This window comes from Gambusia affinis, linkage group LG04 (genome assembly GCF_019740435.1).
Source record: "Gambusia affinis linkage group LG04, SWU_Gaff_1.0, whole genome shotgun sequence".
In the NCBI taxonomy this organism is placed as follows: Eukaryota; Metazoa; Chordata; class Actinopteri; order Cyprinodontiformes; family Poeciliidae; genus Gambusia; species Gambusia affinis.
In genome coordinates, this window is record NC_057871.1 from 10,695,431 (window position 1) to 10,707,381 (window position 11,951).

At 38.1% G+C, this 11,951-nt stretch overlaps 1 protein-coding gene across 1 annotated transcript; it reads left to right on the forward strand.

The window, feature by feature from the left end:
* Positions 1–2,480: 2,480 nt before the first annotated feature.
* LOC122830189 (endoplasmic reticulum resident protein 27) lies at positions 2,481–11,021 on the forward strand. Its single transcript, XM_044115348.1, has 7 exons — positions 2,481–2,661; positions 4,315–4,400; positions 7,271–7,408; positions 7,571–7,687; positions 8,930–9,055; positions 9,252–9,449; positions 10,916–11,021. The coding sequence occupies exons 1-7, from the start codon at positions 2,604–2,606 to the stop codon at positions 10,955–10,957; spliced, it is 765 nt and encodes a 254-aa protein (XP_043971283.1). The 5' UTR covers positions 2,481–2,603; the 3' UTR covers positions 10,958–11,021.
* The last annotated feature ends 930 nt before the right edge of the window (positions 11,022–11,951 follow it).

The following is an 11,951-nucleotide window of genomic DNA, read 5'->3' on the forward strand; positions in this document are numbered from 1 at the left end:
CTTTTTGTATCAGTATTAGCAGTAAGTTTTGCAACTGAGATGAACTACAATTCCTCCACTTTTGATAAATCAGATTCTTTTTACTTTTTTCTTTTGTTGGATACTATTTATTTCACTTTAATTTTTGTACATGCTTGTTTGAAAGGGCTCATATGTAAAAATCAAATCAAATCAAATCAAATTTAAAAAGGAAGCAGAATATTTTTTGGAAACTTTGTAAATAGTCTTCCCATGCAGGTTATCTGGAAACCTCGGAATGTGACCATTATCAAAGTCTCAAAATTGATCTTGACTCACTATCAGATGTTTAACTGACTGCCTGTTGCACTCAGTCCAGATTTGACGCTACCACTTCGTCCTGCAGCTGCTCTAGACATACCAGCGCCTGTGAAATCAAACCTTTTACCTTTCGATCTGCATGCATACCTCTTTTAGTCTAATTCTCCAAGTAGTGGAACTTGTCATGGGAGTAGATGTGTTTTAAGACACTGACTTTGCTTTTTTGCTTCGGCGATTTATTTGGAGGTGTTGAAAAGTTGTTTGAAGAGGTTTGTTCTTAATTGTTCTTGTGTGCTGGCTGATATTTCTGATTATCTGATACGCTCATATTCCACTTTCTCTCCGGTCTCTGCACAGTTTAAAGATTGCTTGTTTTCCAATTCCTTAAAATTCTCAAAGTTTCCCACCAGACCTTTTTATCACTGCTGTGTGTCTCTCTCTCTCATTTAGAGACCACTCATAAACTAACTTCTGGATAAGACAAAAAAAAAGGAACAACAGAAATAGGTTTTCAAAAGAACCCTCATTTTCGTCTAAGTCTTTTTAGAACATGTATTTAGACTTTAATGATACAAAGGGATCGTCTGTGATGTTCCCAACAAAATGTCCATCAAGGTTTTTTGCGTAATTTCAAGTGTTGCAATTTTTTTTTTCCCAAAGTGAAGCTATTGTTGAAAAAAAAGTGCAGTTTCATACAGGTCACCTCTATTGCCTTTTTAACAGTTTTTCTTAATAAATTCCATCTTGAATAGATGTCAGAAATGTACCTTTGTTAACATCAAGAAATTTTTGCTGTTTGTAACTTTTTCTGATAATTTTTAAATATTCAATCAGAAAATGTTATTTTTTCTCAACTCTACAAAAAAAGCATAAAAAAATATATTGTTATTTTCTTACATATGAGAGAATTTAGTAATTACCGATCTGCAACACAAACAGCTTTTTAAAAGCATTTCATAAGTTTTAAATAGTTGAAACCAGTTATATTCAGTACACTCTCACTGTCTGACTTTTATTGCCTTTGGTCAGGATTTCTATTTGTTAAATGCCAGAATAACAAGAGAGTTTAATAATAATATGTGTAATGAGTTTACACATATTATTATTTTGTATGGCTTTCTTTAAAAATCTGGTAACTTGAGTTAAGCTTTCTTGGTATTTCACAGCTAACAATACTTTGCTCGAATTTTGTCGCTGTCTGTAATTTGAAAACTGTACTCTGGTCATTTCACAGTGATGGTTTCGTTCTCCCTGAGTGGCTTTTCAGTCCATGCTTAACACTTATGTACCTACTTCAAACAGAATCTTCACAATATATTTTGCTTTTGTCCCACGGTTAACACACACATCAAACACAGAATCCGTCTCTTTACTGATGTCCAGACATTTCCAAAACTTTCATACCTGCATAAACTGAACCATCAGGCATCCGACATTTGGACACAAGGACAAACTTCACTTGAGGATGACTACCATTCTCTTACTCATGCCTTGACAGCTTTCTTTAGATTTTTTGATAATTTCCATAAATTTGTGTCTTACTGGTAGTCCCCTAACATGTATCTACCAGTGTGCATCCAATTATCTCAAATGTAAATTAATGAGAAGCCATCAAAGAGAGGACATTGTCATCTGGGCTTTCCCAAATAATTCAAAGGCATAATAATGTCACCATCTGTAAAAGCTCTGAGTATAAAGAAGGAAATAAACAACAATTATGTTTTATAATTCTGTTTTTTTTTTTAGAAAACAGAAATAATGTTGGGAATAATATTGTGTCAGAGAGTGAGATGGTTTATTCTGCTTGGAGGTAAATAAAATGGGATACGTTTCCATCATGTGGTGAATGTAGAAAATTACACTTTGGTTAACTTGGTGCTTAACTTCTCACACAGGTATCCTAAACACTGACTGCAACTTCTCTGCATGTTTCCCAGATTAAAAGCGGAAATGAAAGTGAAGCATTTAAAGAATGTCAATGTGTGATGGAGCCAACTGACAGACTAGTGGAACCGACCATGTGAGTTTTGATACCATCATCCCTAGAGTTAGATATGGAGACAAGGATAGACTCACACACTCACACGTGTCCCCTGTGGCACAGTGACACGTAGTCTAAGATTGCTGATTGTCCGACTTCTGAGGAGCACCTGGATGATTCCCACAAAGCTTCCAATCACAACCCACAGACGTTGCTGCAGTCTCTGCTGGCAGCCATGAGGCAACCGTCACAGATAGAGTAGAGGGGACAGAAAAGAACAGACACAGTGTTCTGGGCTTTCCATGCTTGTGACTTCTTCCCTGTGAGCTAAATTGGTCCAAACATGTTTGTCACTCTGTGTTTGACCCTTCTGGTGTCCTCTGTCATTGCCGCAGAAAAAGGTAAATTGCTTCATATTTTCTCTGAGTTTTTCTGTGCATCTACTCTAGAATGTTTCCCCTCTGATAACACACTGAACAGCTTTGTGCCTCCCTTAAAGCAAAGAGCCACTAGAGATTACTCCTCCTGTGTGTCAATCAGGACGTTTCTTCAAGATTCTGATCTGACAATTTGAAGGTCAGGTATTTGCTAATACTGAGTCCCATTTTGGTATTTGTGAAATATGCTTAAAAATATGGAGTTTCAAAGTGAAGCTCCACATAACAGAGTACTTTAAATTAGAATTACATGATCTACATTAGTATTAAAATCGTATTTAACTTAACTTACTCATGATTTTCTGGACATTATAGTATCCAAAATCAGTTTTTCTTTTCAGGAACATCATCTTTTTTTTTTTTTTTTTTACCAACCACAGAACAGGAAAACTTGTATCTTGCTCCAGTGTTGTTAAGAGCAGCAGTTTGCTAAAATCTAACATTAACATGTTTACTCTTTGTTTTGATACAACAAAACACATTTTATTGAGGTTCCAGTTAATTGTGCAGTGATAAAATTTGCTGAAAAAGTTGTTCTAATTTAAAAAAACCCAATTTGCTTTAAACATCTTAAAATTTTATGCATAGTGTTTCTGTTACTCTCTAATCTCCTCGCCCACAATAACAAGCAATCTCTGAGTATAGAGCACATGGCATGACCTGCTGGACGTTACAACAGCTCTTGTGGCCTCGTCACCATGCTGGGTAAAAACACTAAGATGGTTTTGGAAAACAAATGGTTTGATCAACATAAATAATTTACTCGCCCTATCAGGTTTTCAGGCTGGTGTGCATGAAAACAAGCAGCTTCATGCACATTTTCATTGCTGGTGATGGAGTAGATATAAATTCACATTGAATACATCAGTATCACTTCAGTTTTTTCAAGGACTCATTTAAAAATGCCTTAAGCAGAATTGGATCTCAGATTGAATGAGGTCCTAAACAAGACACACCCCTTGTTACTCTACAGTAAAAATACCTGGAAAGCTTTCAACTAAAATTTAGCACTAACATTAACCGTTGTTGAAAAGCAACGTAAGAGTAATTTTGAATGAGAGTGTTTTTTTTAGAGATTCCTTATTAACTATGAATTGTGTACAAATACATTTAAATGGTTGAATAGCAGGTAGAGGTGGTTACAAGTCCATGGTTTTTTACTACTTGCAGACTCAGCTTAAAAAACCCCCCAAATGTTGAGATTTAAGCCAGATTTCGTCTTGTTGTGACCATCTATTTTATTCACCTACATTTTGTATTTCTCATTTGTACTGTCACTAAAAGTGTCTTTTTAGTGATTTCAGAACGACTGCTTCAGTTATTATTCAAATGACTTATTTCTACCCTCTCTTATCTTATTAGCAACTTATAGAACAAGAATATGTAACTTGTTTTTTTTTTATTTTGCATTTGAGTGAAAAGAAACATTTTAACCTACTTGAGACTAAACTGATCTGTTTAAGTGAAGAGAGAAACTGGATTCCTAATGTTATCATGCTAATCTGCTCATGTTAGAGTTCACCCCAAAGCAATCCTGTGCCTTTGTCCACTCTTACAGCTGCTAGCATTATAACAAGTTTTGTTCATGCCATGTCGTGTTACGTCTTTGTTTCACAGAAAGTGGCCTTCCAAAGCTTGATGATATGAAAGCTGTTAAGGCCTTCATCGACTCCACTGAAGTGGTGGTCATCGGATTCCTGGAGGTCAGAGAAGTTAATGATGCCTTCAGAAGTCAGCTAATCAGGAAACAGTGTCAACTGATTATATTAGAGAAGTGGAGGATACATGGTTTTCACATTTTCTTTCAGAAGAAATCTTAAAACTGTATTGTGGGTTTGTATTCACTTCCTTTTAAGTCGGAAAACCCTTTAATAAGGCCCAGTGCAACCAACTGACCTCACAAATCACCTCATTAGTAAACAGACTCCACTTGTGTGTAATTTAATCTAAACATAAAATCAGTTTTTCCGTGAAGTCCTTAAAGGTTTGATGGAAAACATTAATAAACAAGCAGCATAATGAAAACCAAGGAATACAGAAGACAGATCAGGGAGACGGTTGCGGAGAAACGGAGCTATTAAGATGATATCCTGTTGACCATATAAGGCAGGGGTTTTCAAAGTATGAAAGGGTGAGCCCCCCTTCAAGGAGCTTAAGGCCTGCTGCGCCGCCCCGTGGAGGTCGGAGGAGGTAACTAAGTTACTTTCCAAGTCAAGTAGTAACTAACTGCAGGAAAGTAACTAACTGCAGGATTAAGTAACTTTTTAGTTACTTTCAGCAGCTGCTAACAACAACGCTCTGCCTCCTGTGAAAATCACATTGAGCTTTGCTAATACTTAATTGTAAGTTATTTTATAATGGTAACATCAACAATGTGTCTCCACTGATAAGGTTGAACTGAAGAGGAGATTGTACAAAAAATAAAAAACATGAGTAATTTGTGTGGTCCACTGTTGTCTGGAAAACTCTAAGAAGAATTTTAAAGCCCCCCTCCCCCCAGCCTCCAGATTCTGCGTTACGCCCCTGAGTTTGATGTCGCAGCACAGAGCTACTGCAGCTCCACAGCTCCGATGGCTGCGACACTTACCGTAATATTAATAATTATAACGGTGCTAACTTGCCATTATAACTATTGCCAACTACGGACACGTTTATTCGTGGCTGTTTTCACGTTTATTGCGCTGTTTATATTGGTCTCGACGTTTGCAGTTTTCTGGAGCGCAACGCGAAGCTCGACATCATTCAGAGGTAATAAATTAAGTTGACATTAACAAAGACACAGCGGGACGGATCATCCTGGAAATGATGAACAGGGAGAGACGGAGTAAAACTACCTTAATGACGGACAAATTCTGGGATTTATTGTGAGTCTCTGCTTATTTCCAAGCCCAAATGAGTAACTTCACGTTCAAAAAAAGCAGGCCCAAAAGGCGCAACCCGCTCATTAAATCTGCAAGCGACTTTAAAAAAATGAAGCCCAAAGCCGCTTATAATAATCGGACTTGTCGACAGAAACTCAAAATAGTTCCAGTTTTTCCACCAACAAAATGCGCATCTCCCTCCATTGTTTACATTTCTGTCGCATAGAGACGTCGGTCACTCGACAAGACACGTAGAGGAAATACGATTAAATAACAAAAGAAGATAGTAACGCAAAAATGATTTTGATAAGTAACTGTAGACTGACTACTGGATTTGAAATAGCAACGCGTTAGATTACTCGTTACTGAAAAAAGTGGTCCGACGTCAGTAACGTTACTGACATCACTGGCCAAAACATCCTCTAAGGGGGGAAACATTTCCACTGATCCCCGCTCCACACGCGCACCCCACAGTACCAACTTTTTCCTAAATCCACAGAGTTGATCGTGTGCGTAAAAGACGTTTCTCTCACATCAGTAGACAGCAAGCAGATAGCTTTTCCGGTTTATTTTTTTTCCCTCGCACCGCGCCTCCCCTAAAGTGCTCTGGCGCCCCCCCGGGGAGGCGCGCCTCACACTTTGAAAACCGCCGATATAAGGCATAAATGGAGATCCTCAACACAGTTGAATCCCGATCCTTTGATATTTACATCATATCGTCTCCTTTCTTTTCCCTTGCTGATGTGAAATGATTAAAGCCACTAGTGCTACATCTTAAACAATATGATAATTGCCCATCTCTACTGAAAACCCACTAGGACATGACGGTCAACAGGCTGGGTAAGAACATTATTGAGGAAAACAACCAAGAGGTTCATGGTAACTCTAGAGGAGCTGCAGAGATACAATGCTCTGGAGGGAAATCTGTAGACAACTATTTGTGACACATGTCAAAAACCTGACCTGGCAGAAAGAAAGTTGTTGAAAGAAAAGTTCTGGCAAAGATAAAAAATGTGAAGTCTAAAAAGCAGCCATTCTTAACCTGATCATTATAATACTATATTCTCACAAGCAAATTTTGACGAATGATATACGTCCTGTCACCACATCTTTGGCAGAGAAGAGAGAGTGTCCTTCTGTCCAAACTTCTTTGGCCAGACACTGCTTGTGTGGGAAGATGGAAGAACTAACAGGAAATACATACTAAGACTTGTGGGATTGGCTCGGCAGACTTTTATGTCCACAACTGCAAAGTGCAGGGAGGAGGTTCATGAGGAGGAGAGTGGTGTAGCAAGAGCATATGAGGATAGCACGGAGCTGGATGCTGGAGGCAACATGAGACCAAAATATTGGAGCAGTGACTCACAGAGAATGATCACACGGAGGCTTCAAAATGAAAAATCAGATGAGCCAGAGCTCATAAAATAGTGTCTCAAAAATAGCGATGATTCACCCCTCTTTGAGGCAGCCTCCATTTTTCTCTTTAACTTTTCCACTTCTTTTCCCACTGACAGTCCACAGTGTTTGCTCCAACTTCAGACAATCTTGGCCAGGTTACGTAAGATTTATGTCAGAGTTATTACAATTTCATGGAAGGCGATCAGCAGTAGAGGCCAAGACAGTGTAGAAGCATGTCATGAAGACACACTTTTGAAGAAATAAGTACAGATGGTGTGATAAGAGAAGATTGACACTATCTTTTCTTTTTTTAGAACGAGGAGAGCCTTGGATACGAGGAACTTCTGGCAGTTTCACAGAAAGTTGATTTTGTCCCTGCAGCCATTTGCACAGTGAAGGACGTGTGGGCTGACTTCAACATCACTTCAGGAACCATCAGCCTCTTCAGAAAAGTGCCTTAAACCATTTAAAGAGTTTACGCATGTCTTTATTATTAGGGACACAGGTGTTTCTGTGATGATGATGATGATGATGATGGTGATGATGATGATGATGATGATGATGATGATGATGATGATTCTAACTTTGTCCCACGTATCTATCTTGTGATCCAGGCAGATAACCATCAGGAGAACCTAGTTCTTGGTGAGGTCAAGACGTTAAACTCTGATGGACTTGTGAACTTCATCTCCATCAATGAGGTCCGATACATCACAGAATACGACCAAGTGGTGAGTAGGGGTGTTAAATTAGAAAAAAATAAACTTCAGTACTAATAGTAAGAAAAATGTTTTATATTTTATACCAATTCTGATACTGCTACTGCATTGTTTAAAAGGACTGGAGTCTTTTGAATGAAAATTAGAAAAATGCACCCAATTACAGTCAAATGATATATAATATTATAATTAACACAAAATCAGTGATGACTCAAGTCACGATAAAATGACAATTCATTTCACAATAACTTTTCACAATAAGCTTCAAATAAAAAATAGGAGGGAAGCAGTTAGTTGCTCAAAATTTAAAACATTTAAACGGTGTCCTGCAAAAGTATTTAAAACACTTGAATTTTCCAATTTATAAACATGAACTTAAATGGTTTTTACTGAATTTTATTGATCGACCAAGACAAAATATTGCATAACTGAACTAGAGGGAAAGGGCTTAAAATGTGTTTATGACTAAAAGTCCAAAAAGTGGATCTCCCATTGATATTCAGCCACTCAGAGTCAGCACTTTACTGGACCACCTTTCACTGCGGTTACAGCAGCAGATTTTTCAACGTATGTTTCGACCAGCTAACATTATGGGCAATGTTAGTGGTGGAGAACTAACTAATCTGTTAGTTTTAAAGCATTTTAAAGCAAACAAAAAAAAAAATCTGATTTCATCTGACTAGTGTCTTCCTCTACATGCTTGCAGAGTCCACTGAAACGCTTCAGCCAAGCCCTGGATCTCAGCAGCTCCTCCAAAGCAACTGTGGGCCTCTTGGCTGTTTGTCTGATTAATATCTCCTTGCTGGTTTTTTCAGTTTAGGTGGAGAGCAATGTTCAGGGTTTCATGTTGCCGTTTGTTCTCTAACAAACTTCATCAAACAGCTGTATTTATAATACACAAGAGGGTTGCTTTCCTCTTGTGTATTATAAACCACTTTGGAACTAATTAGTTGCAAGGGATTCAATTTAGAAAAAGAATAAAGGAAGCTGAGTACACACTGTATGTAAACCATTAAACATTTTTAATTTCATGTATCATTTTCCTTTTATGTCAAAATTATGCATTGCTTTGTAATGGTCTGTCAACTAAAATCCCAGCCAGGTTTGTGATTGTAATGTGATCAAAAATGGAAAAGGTTGTCATGCATGAATACTTTTTCAAGTGCTGCAATAGAGCTGGTAAAGTTAGAGTTCTACAAGTGGAAATAGTATGTCTGGCATCTTATGTTCAATTGCCTCTCTTTATTTTCCCAGACGGCTGTGGGCCTGTTCAATTCAGAGGTGAAGACACACCTTGTGCTCTTTGCCAACAAGGGGAGTAAAGAATTTACCGAGCTCAAGGAGAGACTGGGAGCTCTGGCCCCCGAGTTCACTGGCAAGGTGAAGAGATTCCTGAGATACATTTTTCTAGAGAAAAATAGGTTCATGTTAAACTTCACTGTATAGATGTCAGTGAACGATGAGTTCAGACAGAAGTATTTGGATAATTAAAGTAAAAGTACAGGCTTTATGAACGTTCTGTCCTAGATAAACGAAGAGATCAAATGTCTGATGTAATTAAACTTCTTTGTTCCAGTTCTTATTTGTGCTTATCAATGGAGGCATAAAGTCCAATTTCAAGTCACTCAATTACTTTGGCCTGAAGTCAACAGACCTGCCTCGAGTCGGGATCTATGATGGACATTCCGACATGAAGTGGCTCCTACCTGAAGGAGAAATTTCCACAGAGCGTGTGCGGGACTTCTGTCAATCTTTTCTAAAGGGAGAACTGAAGGTGAGCCATTATCTGAAGCCTACCTGTGTCATCATCACTTTTTATGAATAATTTCTAACTGTGTGAAAACAATAAAAAAAGGATATCATACATTATAAAAAAAATAAATAAAACGCAGCTACTAACATTCTTGAAAATTAGAATTTTTGTCTAAAGCTTTCTCCAGGTTACACAAGAAAAATTGCACACAAAAAAAATGGTTTAAGAGGCAGTGCAACACAAATAATTTTTATGTGCGAAATGCATGTTCAAAAACAAACATAAAGAAAAGTTACTTTTCAGAGTATTTGTCACAGATCAATAAAACAGTGCTCTTAAATCCCTCTCCTGGTAAATCCATCATTCTGACCTCAAATTCTTCACATAAATTTCTCAAATATCTGCGTACGTCCGCTTATTGCTGTGTCTGTTGTAAATAATCATTACCTTCAGTCTAAATTACTGCCAAGTTAAAAATGACAACTTTTTTGTTTTTTAACAAAATGGAAACAATTTAAATTAACTCCTTGCATAACAGAAGCATCTATATGATTTCCTGGCTATACTTTTCTATGTGTGTGTGGGCGGGCATGCGTGTGTTTGTGTGCCAGTTAAAACACAGGAACCAGCACAGCTGGGCGAGGCAGTTTGGAGGCAAACTGAAGGACGACAGTTTGTGGCTCAGTGCTCTCAAAGCAAACTGTCTCCAGAGCACCTCAGCATGTAGAGTGGAAAACAATTTTTAAACAATTTTTAAAATACCTGGAGAAGATGGAAACAAGTCCTTCTGCTTGTGTAAATCAGAGTTCATCATATTTAACTTTGAATAAACAACAGGCTGAGGTGTTAGGTGCGATACAATAGTGAACATAGCATCGCCTCCTTAATCAAATCTTCACTTCATAAACAATCAGTCACTTTGTTTCAAGAACAAATATCATGACAGTCATGGGATTTTATTTGTTGTTTTTGGTATTAAGTTGGCCCTCCAGTTCAGTATTCTTAGCTCAGTCCGTCTTTTCCAACTTTGAGCAGCCTCCCTGGAGCACCTTTATTAAAGCATCTTGTCAGCATGACGCTGCCACCACCATGTTTTACTGTTGGATGGTAAAATGATGTGCTCAGGGTGGTGTGTCTTGTTTCCTTAGACCAGGCATTTAACGTTTTGCATTTAGACCAAAGTCTCATTTGACCTGAGCATCTACCACAATATGTTTGTGTGTCCAAAGTCTTTTATTTGAAAAAACTATTTGAAATCGGTCACTGCTTTCTTTCCCCTGCACAGTAATGTAAGGCTCTGGGATTACGTTTCAAGTAAGCGCATATTCAAATACACTGAAAAGAACAAACTGAATGAAATGTCAAAATACTCAAGAAAAACTTATACTTATATCACTTAGCTAAAGCTGTTGTGGAAAACCGGATACACATTAACTTGTACAATATGTGTAACTATATGTGACTAAATCCTTTCTTTTATTTTTCAGAACGTGAAGCAAGCAGGAGAAGAGCCCAAAACAGAACTGTAAAACTCTCCCCAAATGTAACCAATTTATTAAACATCAAAATAAAAACAAATGTATGAAAAACAGACCACCTGACTCTACTGTCACGCGATTTCCTTTCTTCAGCACAGGTAATGTGGTGAAAGACAATTGTGTTTACATTCACCTGTTTGCTGGTGCATGTTAGGTTTTGTCTGTTTATACAAGTGTGAGCCAGTCTATGGTCTGGTTAGGCAGCCACAGGTCACTGGCCACAAGTTGCAGTGATGTGGTGGAGTTTGATATTCTGTCTGCAAATGTTGACGTCCAAACCACAACACACCAACCTCAGGGAGACTGACAGAAAGCAGAGTGGGAAGACGAGTGGAGGGAGGCAAGACAGAGTTGCTATTGCTGGTTTTACTCATTCTGTGTGGTATAGTATGCAAAAAAATAGGAAGATCAGGCCAATTTCGAAATCCTAATTAAAAACGCTAAGAAGCCACATTTGTAGCAAATACACACATTGAGGAACTGGGGCATCTAAATTAAAAAAGAAATCTCTATATTTGTCTTGAGAACATATGTGGTTCTCTAAATGTGGAGCAAAAGTACGATTATTTCGCCGTAAAAGCTGCAGAAACTCAGTAAAAGAACAACAGATGGGCTGTAGACATCAAGAGAGAAGAAAAGCTTGGGCTTGTCCCAAAAATAATCTGTCAAGCAAGAGGGGAATTTCAAGGCCCAGACTGGGATCAGTATAATTAGTAGTGCTGCGCTGCCAAGCGGATACATCCGGCGGAATCAGGGAAGCCTGGCAGGTGACCGTTTCTCAGAGACCAGATGGAAATATGCAGTAAGTAATGCCTGCCATTCGATTTTGTTTGTGGCTGCAACTGAGGCAGCTGACAGAGAAGACTAATGTAAAGTTGAGAGGGGTCAAAGGGAACGGACTTGAAGGTGTGGCTTTAGCTCAATAACATCTGATAGTGAAGAAAAAGTGTCCCATGTTTTTAGTTTGTTTACTTTTTTGGCAGAA